Genomic DNA, 27,253 nt, shown 5'->3' with positions numbered 1-27,253 from the left:
GCAGGTCAGAGGAGCAGCTGCAGGACTGAGAGCTTCAGGAGGTCCTTTGTCCCCACAGCCATCAGGCTTTTTATAGTGACTGCTGACAAGTTATTCTGTCTTTATTTATTTATTTTTGTTCTGATATACAGTTATTGTAAATATTTTAATTGGGGGCTGCATGGTGGTCAGCACCGTGTGTTCCAGGTTCGATCCCCAGCTGGTTCTCTCCGTGGGTTCTCCCCGGGTTCCTCCCACCGTCCAAAAACATGTTCGGTTAATGATAATTAATGATAATAATATTAATAATAATAGTTCATTTTACTCTAAAACTGTCCTTAGGAGTGAGTGTGTGTGGTTGTTTGTCTCTGTGTGGCCCTGTGATGGACTGGCGACCTGTCCAGGTGACCCCCGCCTCTCGCCCGATGGCTGCTGGGACATTTTCAGATAAAATTTCTTTTGTAACTTCAACTTTTAGAATTTTATCCTGATGTTTTTTCGTTAGAATTTATTTGTTCATATATATTTAAATTAATGTTTAATGTAAATGTTCTCGTTATTTTTCTCCTTTTTTACGTATTTTCAGTTCTGTTCGTAGTTTATTTTCATTTTTAAATGTTTGTTTTCCAAATGTTGACTCCGGAAGTGACGTCACGCTGGCGGCGCTCCACTCTCAGGTCGCAGCTGCAGATCATCGCTGCTCCTCTGAAACTGGGCCGAACCTCTCTGAGAGACGCTCCATTTGCAGCAGACCAGCCGAACCGATCCGGGTTCAGCCAGCATGAACGAGTCTGCGGGGCTTCGGTTCCGAAGGCTGCAGAGACCGCAGATCATCACCGATGAGCTGCCGGAGCGCCGACACAAGGGATCCGGGTAAGACACGGAACCGGGCCCTTTTCTGACCCACATCCCGGGAGGGAAACATAAACCTGAAACACCTGAGAAACACAGCGGCCGGTACCGCCAGGCTGACTGATTATGGGTCAGAACCAGCTGATTATAGACAGGTTATTGATCAGAGTGATTAGTTTGACAATGGCTCAAAAATCCCTCTTTCTAGATCAAAAGTTCGGTTCAGAACCCGACATCAGATTAATTTGAAGATAAATCCACTCCTCACAGAACCTCAAATGAAAACTTATTGATCAGACTGTAATTTGTTAAAAAATAACCCGATTCACCTGATTGGCTGGTCTGAACGGTGCTGGTTCTGTTCTGATGTGGCTGTAAGAACTTTCTGACCCAGTATAGATGGGCTGATCTCAACAGGAAGTCATGCTGCCCGTCCAGAACATCTCAGGTGAAAATAGAGCTTCTGTTAGTTCTCAGAACACGGATCATCGGGTCCAGATCAGCAGGTGTTAGAACCATGAATCCATCTTCAGGTGAGCAACAGAACCGCACTGCAGGGTCAGACTTTGGTCTCCACAGCCCAAACGTGTTCTGGTTGGGCTGCATGTACCATGTAAAGAATCCTGAAAGGTCTGAGGGTCAATGAATGCACCACAGCCTTTAATTAAAGTGTTGAATAAAACTGATTTTTACTGAAACTAGTTAGATTAGTGGTGTGATGATATTAGTTAATATAAGTTAGTATTAGATCTAATATTAGCATGAAAGCAGAACTTCCTCTTACTGATGCTGAAATAATCTCTGGTTTTCGGTTTAGATCGATGGGATTTTTTTGTATCCTTTAACTCAAAGATGATAAATGAGTCTGTCTGACAGTAAATTAAACCATCGGTTCATCATTGGACTGCTTATAGATTTGTTTGATGATGATTCAGTGATTTTATGAATCATTTACACTAATATTCATCGTTTAAATGTTTTCTTGATGTATTTCTAGTGTCATAAACGTGTTATAAAGTTATAAACGGCCATTTTGGTTTCTAATCCTGTATTTTCTGCTCCTGAAATTCATATTTGCAGTTCATCAGTTGAAAGAAGTACTTTTTTTTTAACTTCAGGAGCATTTTGCATGTTAGAGCAGTGAGAGAAAATTGTCAAAGAGGAATGATGTGCAGGAAAAGTGAAGGGCCCCAGGATAGAGCCCTGAGGAACTCCTCAGAACTGTCTGCCAGTGTTGACCGAGTCTGTGGGCGTGTCTTCTGTCAGCACCTACAGCGGGAAGGTGTTCCAGGTGACCCTGCTGTCTCTGGGAGGCTTTCTGCTTCTTCTTCTCCTCGTCATCATCCTCATCCTGGAGTCCCCCATCCACCCGGAGGTGTTCAGGTGAGACACGAGCTTTCTGTTCATCATTCAGTGCCGTTTGAATTCTGAGGCTCAGTTTAATGTTTAAAAACCAACAGAAGCTAAAGTGACATCATCAGTAACTACAGAATAAATCTTCACATTTATATTCATAAATGTTCCTCTTCCTCTCTGATGAAGATCTGAACTCAGCTTGAACTGATTCACTGACTCTGTTCAAACTGAACTTATTCCACAAACTTTGTGTCTCTGAGCCCAAAAATGTGATTTAAATACATATATATATATGTATATAAAGAGATTCTGAGGAAACATTTTTATTAGTAATTTATGTGCCAAATATTCACATGTTCTAAGCCAAATATTCACATGTTCTAAGCCAAATATTCACATGTTCTAAGCCAAATATTCACATGTTCTAAGCCAAATATTCACATGTTCTAAGCCAAATATTCACATGTTCTAAGCAAAATATTCACATGTTCTAAGTGAAATATTCACATGTTCTAAGCCAAATATTCACATGTTCTAAGCCAAATATTCACATGTTCTAAGCCAAATATTCACATGTTCTAAGTGAAATATTCACATGTTCTAAGCCAAATATTCACATGTTCTAAGCCAAATATTCACATGTTCTAAGTGAAATATTCACATGTTCTAAGCCAAATATTCACATGTTCTAAGCCAAATATTCACATGTTCTAAGCCAAATATTCACATGTTCTAAGCAAAATATTCACATGTTCTAAGTGAAATATTCACATGTTCTAAGCCAAATATTCACATGTTTTAAGTGAAATATTCACATGTTCTAAGCCAAATATTCACATGTTCTAAGTCAAATATTCACATGTTCTAAGCCAAATATTCACATGTTCTAAGCCAAATATTCACATGTTTTAAGTGAAATATTCACATGTTCTAAGCCAAATATTCACATGTTCTAAGTCAAATATTCACATGTTCTAAGCCAAATATTCACATGTTCTAAGTCAAATATTCACATGTTCTAAGTCAAATATTCACATGTTCTAAGCCAAATATTCACATGTTCTGAGCCAAATCTTCACATGTTCTAAGCCAAATATTCACATGTTCTAAGCCAAATATTCACATGTTCTAAGTGAAATATTCACATGTTCTAAGCCAAATATTCACATGTTCTAAGTCAAATATTCACATGTTCTAAGCCAAATATTCACATGTTCTAAGTCAAATATTCACATGTTCTAAGTCAAATATTCACATGTTCTAAGTCAAATATTCACATGTTCTAAGTGAAATATTCACATGTTCTAAGCCAAATATTCACATGTTTTAAGTGAAATATTCACATGTTCTAAGCCAAATATTCACATGTTCTAAGCCAAATATTCACATGTTCTAAGTGAAATATTCACATGTTCTAAGTGAAATATTCACATGTTCTAAGCCAAATATTCACATGTTCTAAGCCAAATATTCACATGTTCTAAGTGAAATATTCACATGTTCTAAGTGAAATATTCACATGTTCTAAGCCAAATATTCACATGTTCTAAGCCAAATATTCACATGTTCTAAGTGAAATATTCACATGTTCTAAGTGAAATATTCACATGTTCTAAGCCAAATATTCACATGTTCTAAGTGAAATATTCACATGTTCTAAGCCAAATATTCACATGTTCTAAGCCAAATATTCACATGTTCTAAGCCAAATATTCACATGTTCTAAGCCAAATATTCACATGTTCTAAGCCAAATATTCACATGTTCTAAGCCAAATATTCACATGTTCTAAGCATGTTTTTCTAACTCACAGAATTTAATAAAGGTTTCAACTTTACATTAAAACTCAGTTTTAGAAAAGTTAATCAAAAAGTGATTTGTTTACATAAAATCTAGAAAATATGAAGAAAGAAAAGCTGCTTTTCTTTTAAATAGTTATTATTGCAAAAGTTTCTGATTTTTAACTGATTACCCGATTAACTGATAGTTTAATCAATGACCTAAATAACGTGATCAGATCTTTTGACTCGTGGCGACGGCTCATTTTGTGTGTTTGTATTTTAACGTTCTGTCATTCCTTTTATGTCTGAAGTAGATTTTTATCGGTGATATGAATCCGTGTTCAACATCGTTTGTAGATTAATTTAAAGTGTTAATAAATGAGAAAAAGATCATTTCTAACATTAACTGAAACACTGAAGTTGAAATGGTAACCGTGTTGTCGCTGCCTCTGCTGCCCCCTGCTGGCTCTGCTGCCCCCTGCTGCCCCCTGCTGGCTCTGCTGCCCCCTGCTGCCCCCTGCTGGCTCTGCTGCCCCCTGCTGGCTCTGCTGCCCCCTGCTGGCTCTGCTGCCCCCTGCTGCCCCCTGCTGGCTCGCTGCAGTCTGAAGGAGCCCCCGCTCATGAAGGGCTGCTGGGAGCCCAACCTGAAGCTCCGAGAGGCCCAGAGACTCTTTGAGGACCAGCTCATTGGACCCGAGTCCATCGCCAACATCGGAGGTCAGTCAGTCATCGTCATCATCATCATCATCATCATCATCGTCATCATCATCATCATCGTCATGTGACCCAGAGTCAGTTTCAGGCTCAGACTCAACCTGAAATAAAGAGCTGACAGATGTTCTTCTCTTTGTGTGCAGATGTGTTCTTCTCTGGAACAGCTGACGGGAAAATCGTGAAGCTGATTGGTCGAAGAATCGTCACGGTGACGAGACTCGGAAAACAGACATGTGGTGAGAAAACATCTGAATACGGACTGCGTCCAAATTTGGTTTAAATTTTTGTTTTTGTCAAAGTAACAGGTTTAACTTTTTCTGAAAGTTTTAAAACTTTAACCTTCTTGGCTGTAAGTTCAGTTCAAGTTTAGGCTCATTTTCATTTGCAGTTTGAGTTTAAATATTGCTGCAGATTCCCTTCTCTAAAGTCTGCTGTGATTGGTCAGCAGTGCCTGATTAGGCCCCTCCCACCATCCTGCATCAGACCTGATGTCACCGCGTTAACTTTCAGGCGTTAGCATCACGTCAGCATGTTCAGAACGCCACAGAAGACTGAAAATGAAGGTTTCTCAGATCTTTATTTCAGGTTTTTAGGTTCTTTAGAAGCTGAGAAATGAAGTGAAATAAAGTGAAATAAAGTGGAATAAAGTGAAATAAAGTGAAATAAAGTGAAATAAAGTGGAATAAAGTGGACAGTTTTAGTTTTTCACAAAAGGTTTTTAGATGAACTGAACGAGCAGCTTTTAAAATGTAAACTGATGTAACCAAACATTTCAGTTATAAGTTTACTTCCTAGTTCAGTTCATTTTGTGTCATTCGATCTAAAAAAATCGAGACATGGACTCTGACATCCAATCAGAGCCGAGCGGCGACAGTTAACCTTTATCTCATCCAATCAGAGCCGAGCGGCGACAGTTAACCTTTATCTCATCCAATCAGAGCCGAGCAGTGACAGTTAACCTTTATCTCATCCAATCAGAGCCGAGCAGTGACAGTTAACCTTTATCTCATCCAATCAGAGCCGAGCAGGGACAGTTAACATTGACTAACTTAGGATCAGTTAAAAGTTAAAAGTTTAGTTTAAACAACTTTAGACTGAAGTAAAAACTTTTCCAAAATAAAGTTTTAAAGAAACACAACAAAGTGTTTTTAAACTCCTTGAATCTGACCTCAGTAAAAGTCCCACATAAAAGCAGCTTTAGATGAGTTTGATATGACTGAGGGACAGAAACTGCCAGCGTGCCATTGAGCAACACCTCAGCCTTTGGCACAGGGTACTTCCTGAGGCGGGTCTGTTTGCTTCACTGCTTCTCTGGCGGTGATGAAACGTTCAGGGTGACCGTTGGTGTCTGTTCTACTTTGAGCAGCACTTAGGCAACAGAGAAGTTTAAAAGTGAATAATCTGAGCTCTGAGGAGTTCAGGTTTCATCATTAAAGTTTTTAAAGAAGCTCAACATGACAGCTGGATGTTTCTCAGTCAGATTGTTTTCAGGAAGTTCAACATGTGGACATTTCAGCTTCGGTTTAACGTTGAAGTTATAGTTTAAAAGTGTTTTTAACTTCCTCTTCTCTGTTCCCATCATCAGTGGATCATTGCTTTACAGCCTCCTCACCTGAGTAATCGTCTCACTATACTTTATATAAGTCTTTAACTGTGAACACGAGTGTTTGATGTTTGTTACGTCACGATGAGTTTCAAAGAGTTCGAAAGTCTGATGTTCAATAAGCAGCTTCCAGGTAAATGAGCTCTGATTGGATGAATTTAAAGTCAACTGTCCCTGCTCGGCTCTGATTGGATGAATTTAAAGTCGACTGTCCCTGCTCGGCTCTGATTGGATGAATTTAAAGTCGACTGTCCCTGCTCGGCTCTGATTGGATGAATTTAAAGTCTTTGGACTGAAATGTTTTAATGTTCTGGTTGCTAATGTTCAGGCTCCAGAGAGGACGAGTCCAGCTGCGGGAGGCCTCTGGGGATCCGAGTTGGGCCCAACGGGACTTTGATTGTGGCCGATGCTTACCTGGGCCTGTTCGAGGTCAACCCCACCACAGGTGAGTCCATCCTCTACACACCTGCTGTCCTCCTCTGCCTCCTTTTCTTCTCTCAGAACTTCCTCCTGCTCCAATGCAACGGTGTCCGGAGAACTTCTCTGCTGCTGCTCTCACCTTCCAGACCTCCTCCATTTCAGATTGTGGGGCTTGAACAGACCTCGCCTCCACCTTTTCTGTCTCTGCAGGTGAGGCGACCCGGTTGGTGTCGGGCGGTCAGCTGGTTGCCGGCAGGCGTCTGTCGTTTATTAACGACGTCGCTGTGACCCAGGATGGAAAGAAGGTGTACTTCACCGACTCCAGCAGCAGGTGGCAGCGCAGAGACTACCTGCACCTCATCATGGAGGGAACCGCCGACGGACGGTACGAAACGACACCTGAACCAGGTGTTCCTTTAAAGTAATCCATCGATAAACTGTGACCCGACAAAGCCTGTGGCTTTAAAGTGTTGATGAAGGCGAGCAGAGCTCCACCACTTCCTGTATTTCACTTTAAATAATCCGGTTTCCCGCCATGAAACTGCGTCGCTGTGCCTCTCGTCTCAGAGTGTTGGAGTACGACACGGAGACCAGGGAGCTGACCGTCGTCATGGAGAACCTGCGGTTCCCAAACGGCATCCAGCTGCTGCCTGACGAGGAGTCGGTGCTGGTGGCAGAGACCACCATGGCCCGGATCCGCAGGTAACCCCCGGACTCACCTGTTCCTGATCACACCTTTTAACTGAACATGGCTCACCTGTATGATGTTATATAACCGCCCTCAGTTACCATGGAAACTGAGCCTGTGTGTGTAGATGGGAGCATGTCTTTGTGAGGAAACTGTTTCTCAGTATCGAGTTGGTACCGGGTCGGAGGTACCGGGTCGGAGGTACCGGGTCAGAGGTACCGGGTCGGAGGTACCGGGTCGGAGGTACCGGGTCGGAGGTACCGGGTCGGAGGTACCGGGTCGGTTCGGGTCAGAAGCATGAAGGATGCTGTTGGGTTATTCTGCATCCGGGACAGCAGCAGCTGATGATGTGGAAGCTAAACTCAGCTGTTAGGTTACTCCACCGTTAATAATTAATAATAATTTAATAATTAATAGCATCTTGTTTCTGATAAAGTGGAAGGCGGCGGCGGTGCTGTTGGTTTTTACTGAGCAGAGAACAGAATCGGCCGGCGGGCGCCACGGACTTTAACTGAGTCTCAGCTCAGACTTTAACTGAGTCTCAGCTCAGACTTTAACTGAGTCTCAGCTCAGACTTTAACTGAGTCTCAGCTCAGACTTTAACTGAGTCTCAGCTCAGACTTTAACTGAGTCTCAGCTCAGACTTTAACTGAGTCTCAGCTCAGACTTTAACTGAGTCTCAGCTCAGACTTTAACTGAGTCTCAGTTCAGACTTTAACTGAGTCTCAGCTCAGACTTTAACTGAGTCTCAGCTCAGACTTTAACTGAGTCTCAGCTCAGACTTTAACTGAGTCTCAGCTCAGACTTTAACTGAGTCTCAGCTCAGACTTTAACTGAGTCTCAGCTCAGACTTTAACTGAGTCTCAGTTCAGACTTTAACTGAGTCTCAGCTCAGACTTTAACTGAGTCTCAGCTCAGACTTTAACTGAGTCTCAGCTCAGACTTTAACTGAGTCTCAGCTCAGACTTTAACTGAGTCTCAGTTCAGACTTTAACTGAGTCTCAGCTCAGACTTTAACTGAGTCTCAGTTCAGACTTTAACTGAGTCTCAGCTCAGACTTTAACTGAGTCTCAGTTCAGACTTTAACTGAGTCTCAGCTCAGACTTTAACTGAGTCTCAGCTCAGACTTTAACTGAGTCTCAGCTCAGACTTTAACTGAGTCTCAGCTCAGACTTTAACTGAGTCTCAGTTCAAACTTTAACTGAGTCTCAGCTCAGACTTTAACTGAGTCTCAGCTCAGACTTTAACTGAGTCTCAGCTCAGACTTTAACTGAGTCTCAGTTCAGACTTTAACTGAGTCTCAGCTCAGACTTTAACTGAGTCTCAGCTCAGACTTTAACTGAGTCTCAGCTCAGACTTTAACTGAGTCTCAGCTCAGACTTTAACTGAGTCTCAGCTCAAACTTTAACTGAGTCTCAGCTCAGACTTTAACTGAGTCTCAGCTCAGACTTTAACTGAGTCTCAGCTCAGACTTTAACTGAGTCTCAGTTCAGACTTTAACTGAGTCTCAGCTCAGACTTTAACTGAGTCTCAGCTCAGACTTTAACTGAGTCTCAGCTCAGACTTTAACTGAGTCTCAGTTCAGACTTTAACTGAGTCTCAGTTCAGACTTTAACTGAGTCTCAGTTCAGACTTTAACTGAGTCTCAGCTCAAACTTTAACTGAGTCTCAGCTCAGACTTTAACTGAGTCTCAGCTCAGACTTTAACTGAGTCTCAGCTCAGACTTTAACTGAGTCTCAGCTCAGACTTTAACTGAGTCTCAGCTCAGACTTTAACTGAGTCTCAGCTCAGACTTTAACTGAGTCTCAGCTCAGACTTTAACTGAGTCTCAGCTCAGACTTTAACTGAGTCTCAGCTCAGACTTTAACTGAGTCTCAGCTCAGACTTTAACTGAGTCTCAGCTCAGACTTTAACTGAGTCTCAGCTCAGACTTTAACTGAGTCTCAGCTCAGACTTTAACTGAGTCTCAGCTCAAACTTTAACTGAGTCTCAGCTCAGACTTTAACTGAGTCTCAGCTCAAACTTTAACTGAGTCTCAGCTCAGACTTTAACTGAGTCTCAGCTCAGACTTTAACTGAGTCTCAGCTCAGACTTTAACTGAGTCTCAGTTCAGACTTTAACTGAGTCTCAGCTCAGACTTTAACTGAGTCTCAGCTCAGACTTTAACTGAGTCTCAGCTCAGACTTTAACTGAGTCTCAGCTCAGACTTTAACTGAGTCTCAGTTCAGACTTTAACTGAGTCTCAGCTCAGACTTTAACTGAGTCTCAGCTCAGACTTTAACTGAGTCTCAGCTCAGACTTTAACTGAGTCTCAGTTCAGACTTTAACTGAGTCTCAGTTCAGACTTTAACTGAGTCTCAGTTCAGACTTTAACTGAGTCTCAGCTCAAACTTTAACTGAGTCTCAGCTCAGACTTTAACTGAGTCTCAGCTCAGACTTTAACTGAGTCTCAGCTCAGACTTTAACTGAGTCTCAGCTCAGACTTTAACTGAGTCTCAGCTCAGACTTTAACTGAGTCTCAGCTCAGACTTTAACTGAGTCTCAGTTCAGACTTTAACTGAGTCTCAGCTCAGACTTTAACTGAGTCTCAGCTCAGACTTTAACTGAGTCTCAGCTCAGACTTTAACTGAGTCTCAGCTCAGACTTTAACTGAGTCTCAGCTCAGACTTTAACTGAGTCTCAGCTCAGACTTTAACTGAGTCTCAGCTCAGACTTTAACTGAGTCTCAGCTCAAACTTTAACTGAGTCTCAGCTCAGACTTTAACTGAGTCTCAGCTCAGACTTTAACTGAGTCTCAGCTCAGACTTTAACTGAGTCTCAGCTCAGACTTTAACTGAGTCTCAGTTCAGACTTTAACTGAGTCTCAGCTCAGACTTTAACTGAGTCTCAGCTCAGACTTTAACTGAGTCTCAGTTCAGACTTTAACTGAGTCTCAGCTCAGACTTTAACTGAGTCTCAGCTCAGACTTTAACTGAGTCTCAGCTCAGACTTTAACTGAGTCTCAGCTCAGACTTTAACTGAGTCTCAGTTCAGACTTTAACTGAGTCTCAGCTCAGACTTTAACTGAGTCTCAGCTCAGACTTTAACTGAGTCTCAGTTCAAACTTTAACTGAGACCTTTAAACAGTTCCATTACCTCCTGAAATACTTCAGGTTCACAGACAGAAACACGTCCAGAATCTATTCAAATCTTCCCTTCGTCTGGACTGCAGTGCATTCTGGGATACTCGGCTCCCCCCAGGTGCATCCTGGGTAAAATGGGTGAAGCAACAACACGTCCAGGCGTTCTTTACTGCTACTGATGACATCACAAACCCTCTGTGCGGTCCTCACAGATTCAGAAAGCGAAATGAGCTGAAGACCTGTAGATCAGGAGCGTTTCAGGCCTGTTGGACCTCATTTTGCACCTTATTCTGTCTGCGGGACCCTTTCTGTGCTGAGCTGGGACTGCATGTGGCTTCGTTCGGCGCTTTCTGCAGCGTCACCTGGGGGGACTCGCCACATGACCACGGTCAGCGTCGCGTTAACAGATAAACGGACACGTTTTTTAAAGCGTCGTTTATGTGGAAACGCTGTGTCTGTCGTCATGGTGACGCAGATGTTTTTGCTGTGGCTCACTCTCACCCCCCGTCTTCCTCTTAAAGCTGAGAGACAGAATCTCTCTTTTCCCAAAGGAAGCTCATCAGCTTTGTGTTTGTGCACCAGAGTCCACGTGGCCGGCCTGAATAAAGGTGGGATGGACACGTTTGTGGACAACCTGCCTGGTTTCCCTGACAACATCCGCCCGAGCTCAACTGGAGGCTACTGGGTGGCCATGTCTGCAGTGAGGCCGAACCCGGGCTTTTCAATGCTGGACTTCCTGTCCCAGAGACCCTGGATCAAAAAGCTCATTTTCAAGGTAAAAACTGGCAGATTTCTTGCTGTTTCTCCTGCTTTCAGCTCCATCCAGCTGCATGTTTCAGTAGGAAGCTGAAGGAGGTCACACAGGATATCAGGAAGTCGTATCAGATGCTCCTCCACGGCCCTGAAAAGAGCCCGATGGACCATGAATGATCCCAGCCTCCCCCTGAGTCCAGCTGGAGTCATTTAAACCAGCTGTCACTGGCTTCCTCATTATTTATTTAGATTTTATGCTTTTTAGGGTTCTCTCCGGGTTCTCCGGGTTCTCCGGCCTCCTCCCACCGTCCAAAAACATGCTGCTAGGTCAGCTGGTTTCTCTAAACTGTCCTCAGGAGTGAGTGTGGTTAGTCTCTGTGTGGAACTGTGATGGCGACCTGTCCAGGTGACCCCGCCTCCACCCAATGACCGCTGGGATAGACTCCACCCCCCCCCCCACAACCCGACCGACAGATTAAACGGGTGTAGAAGATGGGTGAATTGGACTCTAATTGGCTTGAATTTGACTCTAATTGACTTGAATTTGACTCTAATTGACTTGAATTTGACTCTAATTGGCTTGAATTTGACTAATTGACGAATTTTACTCTAATTGGCTTGAATTGGACTCTAATTGACTTGAATTGGACTCTAATTGACTTAAATTGGACTCTAATTGGCTTGAATTGGACTCTAATTGGCTTGAATTTGACTCTAATTGACTTGAATTTGACTCTAATTGGCTTGAATTTGACTAATTGACGAATTTTACTCTAATTGGCTTGAATTGGACTCTAATTGACTTGAATTGGACTCTAATTGACTTGAATTGGACTCTAATTGACTTAAATTGGACTCTAATTGGCTTGAATTGGACTCTAATTGGCTTGAATTGGACTCTAATTGACTTGAATTGGACATTTGTTGTAATCTGAGCGCTCGACACACAGTTTTTCACCCAGTTGTTGCTTTAACAGCCATAAAACCAAAGCTTCTTCCTTCCTTCCTCTTTCTTTGCTCCATCCTTCTCTCCAGCTCTTCAGTCAGGATGTGCTGATGAAGTTTGTCCCTCGGTACAGTTTGGTGGCAGAGCTCCATGATGGCGGCGTCTGCACACGGAGTTTCCACGACCCCAACGGCCTGGTGGCGGCCTACATCAGCGAGGCCCACGAGCATGATGGGAATCTGTACTTGGGCTCCTTCCGCTCACCGTACATCGCCAAACTCGACCTGCACAAGGTGTAAAACGGTGGCGCCATACAGACGGATATTTGTGACTCGGTGTGAGTAAAGAGTCTGAAACATCGCAGGAATTAGAAAAAATGACCACATTTGAACGACTTCTCCGCAGAAACTGGAGTTGAAACATTGGTTGGAAACCGGTGTTCGGTGTAAATAACCTTCCCGTAGTAGGACTGAGTATCAAAACATTCAGGGACTAAAATATCTAATGTCCAGTAACTTTTAAGTTTGCTGATTTAATTTTTTCTGCATTTACAATATTTTTAGGTTTTACATCTTTGTTTGGTTAAAAGTTAAAGGTAAAAAGTCTGCTGTGAAAAGAGAAAGCTGAAGCTAACTTATCCTCACGCTAATTTACTTTGGTCAGAGCCGCTCACTGATAGCTGAAGCTAACTTATCCACACGCTAATTTACTTTGGTCAGAGCCGCTCACTGATAGCTGAAGCTAACTTATCCTCACGCTAATTTACTTTGGTCAGAGCCGCTCACTGATAGCTGAAGCTAACTTATCCACTCGCTGGTTTACTTTGGTCAGAGCCGCTCACTGATAGCTGAAGCTAACTTATCCACTCGCTGGTTTACTTTGGTCAGAGCCGCTCACCGATAGCTGAAGCTAACTTATCCACTCGCTGGTTTACTTTGGTCAGAGCCGCTCACCGATAGCTGAAGCTAACTTATCCACTCGCTGGTTTACTTTGGTCAGAGCCGCTCACCGATAGCTGAAGCTAACTTATCCACACGCTGGTTTACTTTGGTCAGAGCCGCTCACTGATAGCTGAAGCTAACTTATCCACTCGCTGGTTTACTTTGGTCAGAGCTACTCACTGATAGCTGAAGCTAACTTATCCACACGCTGGTTTACTTTGGTCAGAGCTGCTCACTGATAGCTGAAGCTAACTTATCCTCACGCTGGTTTACTTTGGTCAGAGCCGCTCACTGATAGCTGAAGCTAACTTATCCACACGCTAATTTACTTTGGTCAGAGCTGCTCACTGATAGCTGAAGCTAACTTATCCACTCGCTGGTTTACTTTGGTCAGAGCCGCTCACTGATAGCTGAAGCTAACTTATCCACACGCTGGTTTACTTTGGTCAGAGCCGCTCACTGATAGCTGAAGCTAACTTATCCACACGCTGGTTTACTTTGGTCAGAGCCGCTCACTGATAGCTGAAGCTAACTTATCCACACGCTAATTTACTTTGGTCAGAGCCGCTCACTGATAGCTGAAGCTAACTTATCCACACGCTAATTTACTTTGGTCAGAGCCGCTCACTGATAGCTGAAGCTAACTTATCCACTCGCTGGTTTACTTTGGTCAGAGCCGCTCACTGATAGCTGAAGCTAACTTATCCACACGCTGGTTTACTTTGGTCAGAGCCGCTCACTGATAGCTGAAGCTAACTTATCCACTCGCTGGTTTACTTTGGTCAGAGCCGCTCACCGATAGCTGAAGCTAACTTATCCTCACGCTGGTTTACTTTGGTCAGAGCCGCTCACTGATAGCTGAAGCTAACTTATCCACACGCTGGTTTACTTTGGTCAGAGCCGCTCACTGATAGCTGAAGCTAACTTATCCACACGCTGGTTTACTTTGGTCAGAGCCGCTCACTGATAGCTGAAGCTAACTTATCCACTCGCTGGTTTACTTTGGTCAGAGCCGCTCACTGATAGCTGAAGCTAACTTATCCTCACGCTGGTTTACTTTGGTCAGAGCTACTCACTGATAGCTGAAGCTAACTTATCCACACGCTGGTTTACTTTGGTCAGAGCCGCTCACTGATAGCTGAAGCTAACTTATCCTCACGCTGGTTTACTTTGGTCAGAGCTACTCACTGATAGCTGAAGCTAACTTATCCACACGCTGGTTTACTTTGGTCAGAGCCGCTCACTGATAGCTGAAGCTAACTTATCCACACGCTGGTTTACTTTGGTCAGAGCCGCTCACTGATAGCTGAAGCTAACTTATCCACTCGCTGGTTTACTTTGGTCAGAGCCGCTCACTTCTTACTCATTATAGAGCTTTTAATCAACTTCTTCATACTGCCAAAGCGTATCTACCACATACATGTAAATAAAGAACATTAGAGCACAGTGTGCACTCAAAACTGGCCAATCAGAGAAAAGGCATATTTATTTGCATGATTCACAATATTTCCTGCTTCATAGAATATAAATCTGGAAAATAAAATGTTAAATTTGAGACAATTTCAACATGAACTGCTGAAAACAATATTGTAGCCTGACCTTGTGACCCCGATTATGCTTCTTTGCTATGATGTTAGTTTATGTGAGATGGTTTTTGTGTAGTTTAACACCAAATTAGAAACAGAACTTTCTTAAAATTTGATGTAAAACTGGTTCTTCTGGAGACTTTGAAGGCAGCGTTAGCATGTGTTAGCATAAAAACAAGCTAACATTCAAACTCAGTCTCACAGCTGAAACTGAAAATAACGTAATTTCAGCCTGACTGTCGCTGCATATTTAACAGGTGAAACGTGCACGTTTGGGTTCAAATCGACTGGATTTACTTTAAAACGCTGTTCCGTTGGCGTTTTACACCTCGCAGACTTTAGTTGGCATCAGTGAGGTGGTTAGCGTTGGGAAGTCATCAGGACCTCTGAATCATCGTAAACTCAGCTCCGTTTCTCTGTTTTCAGCTTCATCAGGACACTCTGATCCATCCAGGTTTGTCCTGAACTCAAACCAATTCTTATTTAACCGTTTTCTCCATTAAAGTATCTGAAGATAAGATGAAACCTCAAAGATTGTAGAAACAGAGTTAATTCATCAAGTTTTGGTCCAAAGTGGATTTATATCAGAAACCGAGAGTCAGTTTAGTCCCAAAAGTTTCCATCTGTTTAGTTTGATGAACAGCTGATTTTGTTCAGAGAAGAAGAAAATGTTTTATTTGAGATGTGTTGTTTAAGTGCCAAATTAATTTTAATCTGATGGGATTTTTGCACTGATTTTTCCCTCCGATCAGATGAAACTGAGTTTTTGCTGATTTTCAGCTTCTTTATTAAACTAAGAACCTGTTGTCTGTTTAATTTCTGTTAAACTTTGAATTTTCATGATTAAAACTGTTTGAAATGTGACCAAATTAATGTCAGACTTGTGCACAAAGTAAATCATTTCTATGATAACTTGGATTAATAGAATATTTGAGGTTTTCTGCACTGATTTCAGTTTAAAGATCAAACATTTTTCTGATCAATTCAGTAAATCTGAAATGTTTTCAGGTTTGTTTTGTCACCTTAAACCGAACATTTATAAAGAAAAGCTGCTGAGTTATGAACAGTTTTTATTATCAGATAAATGAAAGCAGTCGGTTGCAGCCTTTATCCTCCCAGGTGATGCTTCCTCAGTCAGTTTAATGTCCTGAAGTGATGGATCCGTGATCCGACTGATCGGTTCAGAGCTTTAACAGATGGAGCCGAATCATCTCAGACTGAAACGTTCGAAACGGCAAACAGAAGCAGAGAAAATTAAAGTTCAGCTTCTTTGGAGAAGTGGAAACTTGGTCAGCCTCAGAGTTTACAGAGTAACTCCAGAGTTTTGCTCTGCTGCTGCCAGGGAATCAGCCAAACCTCCATGTGACACCGAAAGGTCTGGAAAACACAGGAGGAGCGTTAACCTGCAGCTCAGAGACAGAATCAGAGCTTTATTCTGCTTCTAAAGCGTTTCCACAGAGTCGAGACGCTCAGAGAGGATCTGTCCAGTGATGATGTCGTTTACCCGAGACCTCAGACTCACCTGAGACCTCGGACTCGCCTGAGACCTCGGACTCGCCTGAGACCTCGGACTCGCCTGAGACCTCAGACTCACCTGAGACCTCAGACTCACCCGAGACCTCAGACTCGCCTGAGACCTCGGACTCGCCCGAGACCTCGGACTCGCCCGAGACCTCAGACTCGCCCGAGACCTCAGACTCGCCCGAGACCTCAGACTCGCCCGAGACCTCAGACTCGCCTGAGACCTCAGACTCGCCCGAGACCTCGGACTCGCCCGAGACCTCAGACTCGCCTGAGACCTCGGACTCGCCCGAGACCTCGGACTCGCCCGAGACCTCAGACTCGCCTGAGACCTCAGACTCACCCGAGACCTCAGACTCACCTGAGACCTCGGACTCGCCTGAGACCTCGGACTCGCCCGAGACCTCAGACTCGCCCGAGACCTCGGACTCGCCCGAGACCTCAGACTCGCCTGAGACCTCGGACTCGCCCGAGACCTCGGACTCGCCCGAGACCTCAGACTCGCCTGAGACCTCAGACTCACCCGAGACCTCAGACTCACCTGAGACCTCGGACTCGCCCGAGACCTCGGACTCGCCCGAGACCTCAGACTCGCCCGAGACCTCAGACTCGCCCGAGACCTCAGACTCGCCCGAGACCTCAGACTCGCCTGAGACCTCAGACTCGCCCGAGACCTCGGACTCGCCCGAGACCTCAGACTCGCCTGAGACCTCGGACTCGCCCGAGACCTCGGACTCGCCCGAGACCTCAGACTCGCCTGAGACCTCAGACTCACCCGAGACCTCAGACTGACTCGCCCGAGACCTCGGACTGACTCGCCCGAGACCTCAGACTGACTCGCCCGAGACCTCAGACTCACCCGAGACCTCAGACTCACCCGAGACCTCGGACTCACCTGCTGCAGACGACCCGCAGGCTGGAAGTCGCAGCTGGGCAGGTCGCTGATGTTCTCGCGTTTCCGACACACCGTCCTGGAAAGGTCCAGATCCACGATGTACCGGATCCCTCTAACGATCTGACACAGAGACACAGAGGGAGCAGCAGCTCAGGCTTCACTTTCTTCTGATTAGGACAGAAATCTGTTAAACCTAAAGTTGGTCAGATTCAGAGTTACGTTTGATGCCATTTGAGATGGTCAGATTTATTAATTATTAATTAAGTATTAAAGCAACACCAGAGAAGGTTGGAAAGCTTAAAGCTATGAGGCTCATTGGGATGCTACAGAAATGTTCCTTTAACAGAAATGTTGGACAGACCAGACGGGTGTAAAGTTTCATTCAAACCTTTATTTAACCAGGAATATAAACTAAAGTTGGAACAAATTCAGAGGAAATCTGCATCTTAAAGACTTCTGGATGTTGAATTAACAGGATGTCAGTGAGCATTTAAACTCAGACCCATCTGTCACCTGCAGGTTTAAATCAGCTTAAAGCCATTTAATGAGACCGACTCCTTCAGATTCAGCAGCTTTAAAGACCTTCTCCCAACCTTAAAGGAATAATTCCTCCAAACAGACGACTTCCTGTATGTTTAGATGTGGTTCTGAAGGTGATCTGAAGGTTTGAGAGGAGGAGGTCGACCACCAGCTGGAGCTTTAAGCTCAGAGGCGGCTTAAAGATTTGATTCTAAGGGGAAAACCCAGTTCTAACTTCAGGCTCCTCCACCGGTAGCTGCGTATGAGGTGGAGGAGAGGCTCTGCCACCTCTGACCTCTGGCTTTAACGGACACAGGGTCAGTATTAAGAGCTCTGAGATAAAAAGGACTGATCCCTGAGGAACGCTGAGATTTCTCACCTTTTTCAAGCTCTTAATTAAGTTGAGCTTCCTCTAAAGCTCCTCGCTATGATGTCACCGTGATAAAGACTTTAAATGACGTCACTTCCTGTGATTGGTGGAGACCTGGGCTCCAGGTGAGTCATACCTGTCGCTGCGCTCTGCGGATGGCTGAGGGTCTGAAGAGGAAGGCGTCGTTTGATTGGTTGTTGAAGGAGGCGGCGGCGCCCAGTACGACCTTCTGGAGGACGGAGTCATCCGTGCTGATGTTGAGAGGCGAACCCGGCATGGAGCCGCCATGGAGGCTGCCCGCCGCCAACCACCTCTCTGGAAGAGGAGGAGAGAACAAACTGGTGGTTAAAAGGAGGTTAAACACCTGGATCACCAGGACCTGAGGCTGCAGTGGCCTCTGTCGCCTGCAGGGGGCGCCAACACAGAGGTCAGCTGCTACGGAAGCCCTTTAACCAAAAATCTACAATAAGTCAAACATGAGGTAAACTTCTCAGGTCCAAAGTGATGAATGTTCTGCTGACAGATGGTTTCTGACAGAACCGGCGCTGTGGAGGAGTCACTTTAAACTGGATTAACGCCACAGTTCAGTTTGGTTCCTGCTTCATGTTCAGAACCAGCAGGGACCCCAACATCTGAATGAAACTTTCAGAAGGTCAGATGCTGAAAGATCAGTTACTGAAACAAACCTGAGATCAAATGTTCCTGATGATCATTTCTAATGAGGTTAAACGGAAATGATGGATCAGCCAGTTAAAAACTAAAGTTTAGGAGCAACATGTGTTTGAAGCAGATGTTCAGAGGAAACTTTGTGGCCGAAGCAGCCGCAGGATGGAAGTTAAACAGGAAGTAGCTGCAGCCCTGTAGGTGTGAAAAGCTGCACATGAGAGCTTGTTTCAGTCCTGCTGCTGCATTCAAGGACTCCTCAACATGTAAGAAACTCTGGCGCTCAGAGTCGTGTTTTCAGGCTGAGACCCGAAACCTTCTGAAGTTTCACCATCAAACAGAGACTTCATCACTGAGGAGTGTCAGCATCCTGTGGTGGAAGCATTCTGCACCAGAGATGACTTTAAACTGCCGGCCGGGCCGCAGAATCGAACCTGTGCAGGAAGGCTCCAGTCCAAGGAACAAGGAGTCGGTCCCTGTTTCAGGCTCAGGAACACTGGAATAAAGATGCTGAGTCGGACAGACGCCCCCTTAACCCCGGTACCTGTGAGCGGTCAGGAGCCGGCGCTTTACCCGTGTTCATCCATCATCTTCCCAGACAACATGGTGATAGAACCGGATCAGAACCGGACCCGTTTAAGGACACCGAGCTGAACACAAAGTCACCTCCTGCTGCTTTGTGCAACAGAACCTGGTCTCTTAGGGACGAGGATCAGCAGGTGGTCTTTAGTGTCTTTACGTGCTGTGAAAGTGTTACTGTTTTAAACTAAAGTGACAAAGAACAGGCCGAACAGAGACAAAGAACAGGCCGAACAGACTCAAAGAACAGGCCGAACAGACTCAAAGAACAGGCCGAACAGACTCAAAGAACAGGCCGAACAGACTCAAAGAACAGGCCGAACAGACTCAAAGAACAGGCCGAACAGACTCAAAGAACAGGCCGAACAGACTCAAAGAACAGGCCGAACAGACTCAAAGAACAGGCCGAACAGACACAAAGAACAGGCCGAACAGACACAAAGAACAGGCCGAACAGACACAAAGAACAGGCCGAACAGACACAAAGAACAGGCCGAACAGACACAAAGAACAGGCCGAACAGGCACAAAGAACAGGCCGAACAGAGACAAAGAACAGGCACAAAGAACAGGCCGAACAGACACAAAGAACAGGCCGAACAGACACAAAGAACAGGCCGAACAGACACAAAGAACAGGCCGAACAGACACAAAGAACAGGCCGAACAGACACAAAGAACAGGCCGAACAGACACAAAGAACAGGCCGAACAGACACAAAGAACAGGCCGAACAGACACAAAGAACAGGCCGAACAGACACAAAGAACAGGCCGAACAGACACAAAGAACAGGCCGAACAGACACAAAGAACAGGCCGAACAGACACAAAGAACAGGCCGAACAGACACAAAGAACAGGCACAACAGACACAAAGAACAGGCCGAACAGAGACAAAGAACAGGCCGAACAGAGACAAAGAACAGGCCGAACAGAGACAAAGAACAGGCCGAACAGAGACAAAGAACAGGCCGAACAGAGACAAAGAACAGGCCGAACAGAGACAAAGAACAGGCCGAACAGAGACAAAGAACAGGCCGAACAGACACAAAGAACAGGCCGAACAGAGACAAAGAACAGGCCGAACAGAGACAAAGAACAGGCCGAACAGACACAAAGAACAGGCCGAACAGACACAAAGAACAGGCCGAACAGACACAAAGAACAGGCCGAACAGACACAAAGAACAGGCACAAAGAACAGGCCGAACAGACACAAAGAACAGGCACAACAGACACAAAGAACAGGCCGAACAGACACAAAGAACAGGCCGAACAGAGACAAAGAACAGGCCGAACAGACACAAAGAACAGGCCGAACAGACACAAAGAACAGGCCGAACAGACACAAAGAACAGGCCGAACAGACACAAAGAACAGGCACAACAGACACAAAGAACAGGCCGAACAGAGACAAAGAACAGGCCGAACAGAGACAAAGAACAGGCCGAACAGAGACAAAGAACAGGCCGAACAGCGACAAAGAACAGGCCGAACAGAGACAAAGAACAGGCCGAACAGAGACAAAGAACAGGCCGAACAGAGACAAAGAACAGGCCGAACAGAGACAAAGAACAGGCCGAACAGAGACAAAGAACAGGCCGAACAGAGACAAAGAACAGGCCGAACAGACACAAAGAACAGGCCGAACAGAGACAAAGAACAGGCCGAACAGAGACAAAGAACAGGCCGAACAGACACAAAGAACAGGCCGAACAGACACAAAGAACAGGCCGAACAGACACAAAGAACAGGCCGAACAGACACAAAGAACAGGCCGAACAGACACAAAGAACAGGCCGAACAGACACAAAGAACAGGCCGAACAGACACAAAGAACAGGCCGAACAGAGACAAAGAACAGGCCGAACAGAGACAAAGAACAGGCCGAACAGAGACAAAGAACAGGCCGAACAGAGACAAAGAACAGGCCGAACAGAGACAAAGAACAGGCCGAACAGAGACAAAGAACAGGCCGAACAGAGACAAAGAACAGGCCGAACAGAGACAAAGAACAGGCCGAACAGAGACAAAGAACAGGCCGAACAGAGACAAAGAACAGACACAAAGAACAGGCCGAACAGAGACAAAGAACAGGCCGAACAGAGACAAAGAACAGGCCGAACAGAGACAAAGAACAGGCCGAACAGAGACAAAGAACAGGCCGAACAGAGACAAAGAACAGGCCGAACAGAGACAAAGAACAGGCCGAACAGAGACAAAGAACAGGCCGAACAGAGACAAAGAACAGGCCGAACAGACACAAAGAACAGGCCGAACAGACACAAAGAACAGGCCGAACAGACACAAAGAACAGGCCGAACAGACACAAAGAACAGGCCGAACAGAGACAAAGAACAGGCCGAACAGAGACAAAGAACAGGCCGAACAGAGACAAAGAACAGGCCGAACAGAGACAAAGAACAGGCCGAACAGAGACAAAGAACAGGCCGAACAGACACAAAGAACAGGCCGAACAGACACAAAGAACAGGCCGAACAGAGACAAAGAACAGGCCGAACAGACACAAAGAACAGGCCGAACAGAGACAAAGAACAGGCCGAACAGACACAAAGAACAGGCCGAACAGACACAAAGAACAGACACAAAGAACAGGCCGAACAGAGACAAAGAACAGGCCGAACAGAGACAAAGAACAGGCCGAACAGAGACAAAGAACAGGCCGAACAGAGACAAAGAACAGGCCGAACAGACACAAAGAACAGGCCGAACAGACACAAAGAACAGGCCGAACAGAGACAAAGAACAGGCCGAACAGACACAAAGAACAGGCCGAACAGAGACAAAGAACAGGCCGAACAGAGACAAAGAACAGGCCGAACAGAGACAAAGAACAGGCCGAACAGACACAAAGAACAGGCCGAACAGACACAAAGAACAGGCCGAACAGACACAAAGAACAGGCCGAACAGAGACAAAGAACAGGCCGAACAGAGACAAAGAACAGGCCGAACAGAGACAAAGAACAGGCCGAACAGAGACAAAGAACAGGCCGAACAGAGACAAAGAACAGGCCGAACAGGCCGAACAGAGACAAAGAACAGGCCGAACAGAGACAAAGAACAGGCCGAACAGAGACAAAGAACAGGCCGAACAGAGACAAAGAACAGGCCGAACAGAGACAAAGAACAGGCCGAACAGAGACAAAGAACAGGCCGAACAGAGACAAAGAACAGGCCGAACAGAGACAAAGAACAGGCCGAACAGAGACAAAGAACAGGCCGAACAGAGACAAAGAACAGGCCGAACAGAGACAAAGAACAGGCCGAACAGAGACAAAGAACAGGCCGAACAGACACAAAGAACAGGCCGAACAGACACAAAGAACAGGCCGAACAGACACAAAGAACAGAGACAAAGAACAGGCCGAACAGAGACAAAGAACAGGCCGAACAGAGACAAAGAACAGGCCGAACAGAGACAAAGAACAGGCCGAACAGGCCGAACAGAGACAAAGAACAGGCCGAACAGAGACAAAGAACAGGCCGAACAGAGACAAAGAACAGGCCGAACAGAGACAAAGAACAGGCCGAACAGAGACAAAGAACAGGCCGAACAGAGACAAAGAACAGGCCGAACAGAGACAAAGAACAGGCCGAACAGAGACAAAGAACAGGCCGAACAGAGACAAAGAACAGGCCGAACAGAGACAAAGAACAGGCCGAACAGAGACAAAGAACAGGCCGAACAGACACAAAGAACAGGCCGAACAGACACAAAGAACAGGCCGAACAGAGACAAAGAACAGGCCGAACAGAGACAAAGAACAGGCCGAACAGAGACAAAGAACAGGCCGAACAGAGACAAAGAACAGGCCGAACAGAGACAAAGAACAGGCCGAACAGAGACAAAGAACAGGCCGAACAGACACAAAGAACAGGCCGAACAGACACAAAGAACAGGCCGAACAGAGACAAAGAACAGGCCGAACAGACACAAAGAACAGGCCGAACAGAGACAAAGAACAGGCCGAACAGAGACAAAGAACAGGCCGAACAGACACAAAGAACAGACACAAAGAACAGGCCGAACAGAGACAAAGAACAGGCCGAACAGAGACAAAGAACAGGCCGAACAGAGACAAAGAACAGGCCGAACAGACACAAAGAACAGGCCGAACAGACACAAAGAACAGGCCGAACAGACACAAAGAACAGGCCGAACAGAGACAAAGAACAGGCCGAACAGACACAAAGAACAGGCCGAACAGAGACAAAGAACAGGCCGAACAGAGACAAAGAACAGGCCGAACAGAGACAAAGAACAGGCCGAACAGACACAAAGAACAGGCCGAACAGACACAAAGAACAGGCCGAACAGACACAAAGAACAGGCCGAACAGACACAAAGAACAGGCCGAACAGAGACAAAGAACAGGCCGAACAGAGACAAAGAACAGGCCGAACAGAGACAAAGAACAGGCCGAACAGACACAAAGAACAGAGACAAAGAACAGGCCGAACAGAGACAAAGAACAGGCCGAACAGAGACAAAGAACAGGCCGAACAGAGACAAAGAACAGGCCGAACAGGCCGAACAGAGACAAAGAACAGGCCGAACAGAGACAAAGAACAGGCCGAACAGAGACAAAGAACAGGCCGAACAGAGACAAAGAACAGGCCGAACAGAGACAAAGAACAGGCCGAACAGAGACAAAGAACAGGCCGAACAGAGACAAAGAACAGGCCGAACAGACACAAAGAACAGGCCGAACAGACACAAAGAACAGGCCGAACAGACACAAAGAACAGGCCGAACAGAGACAAAGAACAGGCCGAACAGAGACAAAGAACAGGCCGAACAGACACAAAGAACAGGCCGAACAGACACAAAGAACAGGCCGAACAGACACAAAGAACAGGCCGAACAGACACAAAGAACAGGCCGAACAGACACAAAGAACAGGCCGAACAGAGACAAAGAACAGGCCGAACAGAGACAAAGAACAGGCCGAACAGACACAAAGAACAGACACAAAGAACAGGCCGAACAGAGACAAAGAACAGGCCGAACAGACACAAAGAACAGGCCGAACAGACACAAAGAACAGGCCGAACAGAGACAAAGAACAGGCCGAACAGAGACAAAGAACAGGCCGAACAGACACAAAGGACACAAAGAACAGGCCGAACAGAGACAAAGAACAGGCCGAACAGAGACAAAGAACAGGCCGAACAGAGACAAAGAACAGGCCGAACAGACACAAAGAACAGACACAAAGAACAGGCCGAACAGAGACAAAGAACAGGCTGAACAGACACAAAGAACAGGCCGAACAGACACAAAGAACAGGCCGAACAGAGACAAAGAACAGGCCGAACAGACACAAAGAACAGGCCGAACAGAGACAAAGAACAGGCCGAACAGAGACAAAGAACAGGCCGAACAGACACAAAGAACAGACACAAAGAACAGGCCGAACAGAGACAAAGAACAGGCCGAACAGACACAAAGAACAGGCCGAACAGACACAAAGAACAGGCCGAACAGAGACAAAGAACAGGCCGAACAGACACAAAGAACAGGCCGAACAGAGACAAAGAACAGGCCGAACAGAGACAAAGAACAGGCCGAACAGAGACAAAGAACAGGCCGAACAGACACAAAGAACAGACACAAAGAACAGGCCGAACAGAGACAAAGAACAGGCCGAACAGACACAAAGAACAGGCCGAACAGACACAAAGAACAGAGACAAAGAACAGGCCGAACAGAGACAAAGAACAGGCCGAACAGAGACAAAGAACAGGCCGAACAGACACAAAGAACAGACACAAAGAACAGGCCGAACAGAGACAAAGAACAGAGACAAAGAACAGGCCGAACAGACACAAAGAACAGGCCGAACAGACACAAAGAACAGGCCGAACAGAGACAAAGAACAGGCCGAACAGACACAAAGAACAGGCCGAACAGACACAAAGAACAGAGACAAAGAACAGGCCGAACAGACACAAAGAACAGAGACAAAGAACAGGCCGAACAGACACAAAGAACAGGCCGAACAGACACAAAGAACAGGCCGAACAGAGACAAAGAACAGACTCCAACCACGTCTGGGTCGGTGTTGCTTTGCTTTTTGACTCAGTCTGACAGCAGTCATTAAAGGCCTCAGTGAGGTTTTCAGGCCTCTTCCTCCATTTTATTGTTGGTTTTCAAACCCAAACTGAGGCCTGAGCAGCAGAAGCTTCAGACTGAGAGTAAAAGCAGAAACTCAACGGTCAGACTCACCCAGAACGGCGAGCAGAGAGACGAGCAGCAGCGTCTTCAGCTCCATCCTTCACTCTGCCTTTCTGTTTCCTGTGAAGCAGCAACACTCTGACCACAGACGCTTCGAGCACACCAACAAACTTATGCAATTTCCTCACACTGAAGGCCTCTGACAGCTGATGTCACTTCCTGCTGGTTTCTGTGGCCCTCACACAGCTGATAGTGATGGATCAGTTCAGGCTCCACCTCCTCGTTTCAGCAGGTCGTTAAGCAGAACAAACCGAACCTGGGTGTGGATGGAGGCTTCTTCTTCTTCTTCTTCTTCTTCTGTTGTAAAACAGCATTAGGGCCCCCACGGTCTCACTTTGACTCATACCTTCTGCTCAGGTCCTCAGAACATCTGAGAGTCCTGCTGGGTTCAGAGGATCATCTACTGCTTTCTACAGAAAATCACGTGACACAGAAAAACTAGTTCCATATTGAACCTTTTAGGCTTCTGTAGCTTCAGTCGTATTCCCCAAAATGTTCTAACAGAACAATGAAAGTAAAACCTTTTAAAAAGGGTTTTTATACATGAAATGAGAAGAAATACGGGACACACAAGCAAAAAGGTTTCCTTTAACTTTTATTTCAGTCAGTCTGAACTCAACATCCTTCCTGTTCAGCTTCATTTAATCTGGTAACAAACATCATTTCTACACCTCAGACCTGCAGCATCCCATAAAGTCAGTGAACCTTTTCCCACTTTGTTTCCTTCTGCCAACACTTAAAGCCGTTCTGACTCTGAGGAAACCAGGTGATGCAGAGTTCCAGCTGTTATTTTGTCCCATTCCTCCTTAAACAGGTCTTAAGGTGTGCAGCAGTGCGGGGGGGTGGTTGTTTCTCTGCTGGGGACAGGTCAGGACTGCAGGCAGCCAGTCCAGCACCCGTACCTCTTCTTCCTCAGCCAGGCCTTTGGACTGTGGCAGAATGTGGTTTTCCATGGTCTGCTTGAACAATGCTGGGACGTCCCAGGAAAAGATGTGGCCTTGAAGGCAGCATATGTTGCTGTAAAATCTCAGGGAACTTTTCTGCATTAATGCTGCCGTCACAGAAGTGGAAATGAGCTTTGCCCCCTGATCCAACCCCATACCATCACAGAGCCTGGCTGCAGGGACTGGCTGCTGACAGCAGGCTGGATGCTGCTTTTGCTCTTTGCTCCATTTCTTCCAGCAAAGATGTGGAATACTGATGGGTCTGACCACAGCACACGTTTCCACCGTGTGACGGTCCATCCCAGACGCCTCCGAGCCCAGAGAAGTGGACGAGGTTAACATCAGGCTTCTTTCCTGCACAGTAAAGCTTGTGAATGGAACTCTGTATTGTGGTGCTGGACAAAGGTTTCCACAGTAATCCCTTGTCCATGTGCTTCTATCAGCTGCTGATGAAGGACGGTTCCTGATGCAGCGTCTGAGGGGTCAGAGGTCACGGGGTCCAGCTTAGGCTTGCTCCCTCGTCCTTTACACTGAAACTCCTCCAGGTTCCCTGAATGCTTTAATGATATTCTGCTCTGTAGAGGCAGAAATATGCAGATCCCTTCCAGTCTTTCTCTGAGGAACTTTGTTTTAAACACAAACTGGAGCTCCTCTGAACATCTCTGCTGCTCAGACTGTCATGGAGGCTGCTTTAGGACATGAATAATAACCTAAATATGATTTATACTTCATTCTTGGCCTTTAAATGTCTCGTTCCAACATT

At 45.7% G+C, this 27,253-nt stretch overlaps 2 protein-coding genes across 2 annotated transcripts; one reads left to right on the top strand and one right to left on the bottom strand.

The window, feature by feature from the left end:
• The first annotated feature begins 667 nt into the window (after positions 1-667).
• Positions 668-15,558, top strand: apmap (adipocyte plasma membrane associated protein). Its single transcript, XM_072390467.1, has 9 exons — positions 668-852; positions 2,098-2,214; positions 4,570-4,685; positions 4,826-4,918; positions 6,614-6,730; positions 6,916-7,090; positions 7,273-7,407; positions 11,099-11,291; positions 12,305-15,558. Exons 1-9 carry the CDS (start codon positions 761-763, stop codon positions 12,512-12,514), a joined length of 1,248 nt encoding a protein of 415 aa, XP_072246568.1. The 5' UTR covers positions 668-760; the 3' UTR covers positions 12,515-15,558.
• Positions 15,559-15,855: 297 nt separating this feature from the next.
• LOC140312704 (cystatin-F) lies at positions 15,856-25,614 on the bottom strand. Its single transcript, XM_072390483.1, has 4 exons — positions 25,538-25,614; positions 18,184-18,362; positions 17,159-17,278; positions 15,856-16,119 (listed from the first exon to the last, which is right to left on the bottom strand). The coding sequence occupies exons 1-4, from the start codon at positions 25,581-25,583 to the stop codon at positions 16,039-16,041; spliced, it is 426 nt and encodes a 141-aa protein (XP_072246584.1). The 5' UTR covers positions 25,584-25,614; the 3' UTR covers positions 15,856-16,038.
• Positions 25,615-27,253: the final 1,639 nt, after the last annotated feature.

The sequence above is a fragment of the Leuresthes tenuis genome, unplaced genomic scaffold (assembly GCF_036924035.1).
Source record: "Leuresthes tenuis unplaced genomic scaffold, fLeuTen1.0.hap1 SCAF_8, whole genome shotgun sequence".
Classification (NCBI taxonomy): Eukaryota; Metazoa; Chordata; class Actinopteri; order Atheriniformes; family Atherinopsidae; genus Leuresthes; species Leuresthes tenuis.
Note: the sequence above shows the minus strand (reverse complement) of the source record. Positions and strands in the feature narration are given on the sequence as shown.

Bases quoted from the DNA above. Each gene is read 5' to 3' on its own strand.
- apmap (XM_072390467.1), top strand. From the start codon at position 761: ATGAACGAGTCTGCGGGGCTTCGGTTCCGAAGGCTGCAGAGACCGCAG. The intron at 4,919-6,613 runs GTGAGAAAACAT...GCTAATGTTCAG, and splicing joins ACTCGGAAAACAGACATGTG to GCTCCAGAGAGGACGAGTCC. The intron at 6,731-6,915 runs GTGAGTCCATCC...CTGTCTCTGCAG, and splicing joins CGAGGTCAACCCCACCACAG to GTGAGGCGACCCGGTTGGTG.
- LOC140312704 (XM_072390483.1), bottom strand. From the start codon at position 25,583: ATGGAGCTGAAGACGCTGCTGCTCGTCTCTCTGCTCGCCGTTCTGG. The intron at 17,279-18,183 runs GTATGACTCACC...TCTCTGTGTCAG, and splicing joins TCCGCAGAGCGCAGCGACAG to ATCGTTAGAGGGATCCGGTA. The intron at 16,120-17,158 runs GTGAGTCCGAGG...TGTGTTTTCCAG, and splicing joins CTGCGGGTCGTCTGCAGCAG to ACCTTTCGGTGTCACATGGA.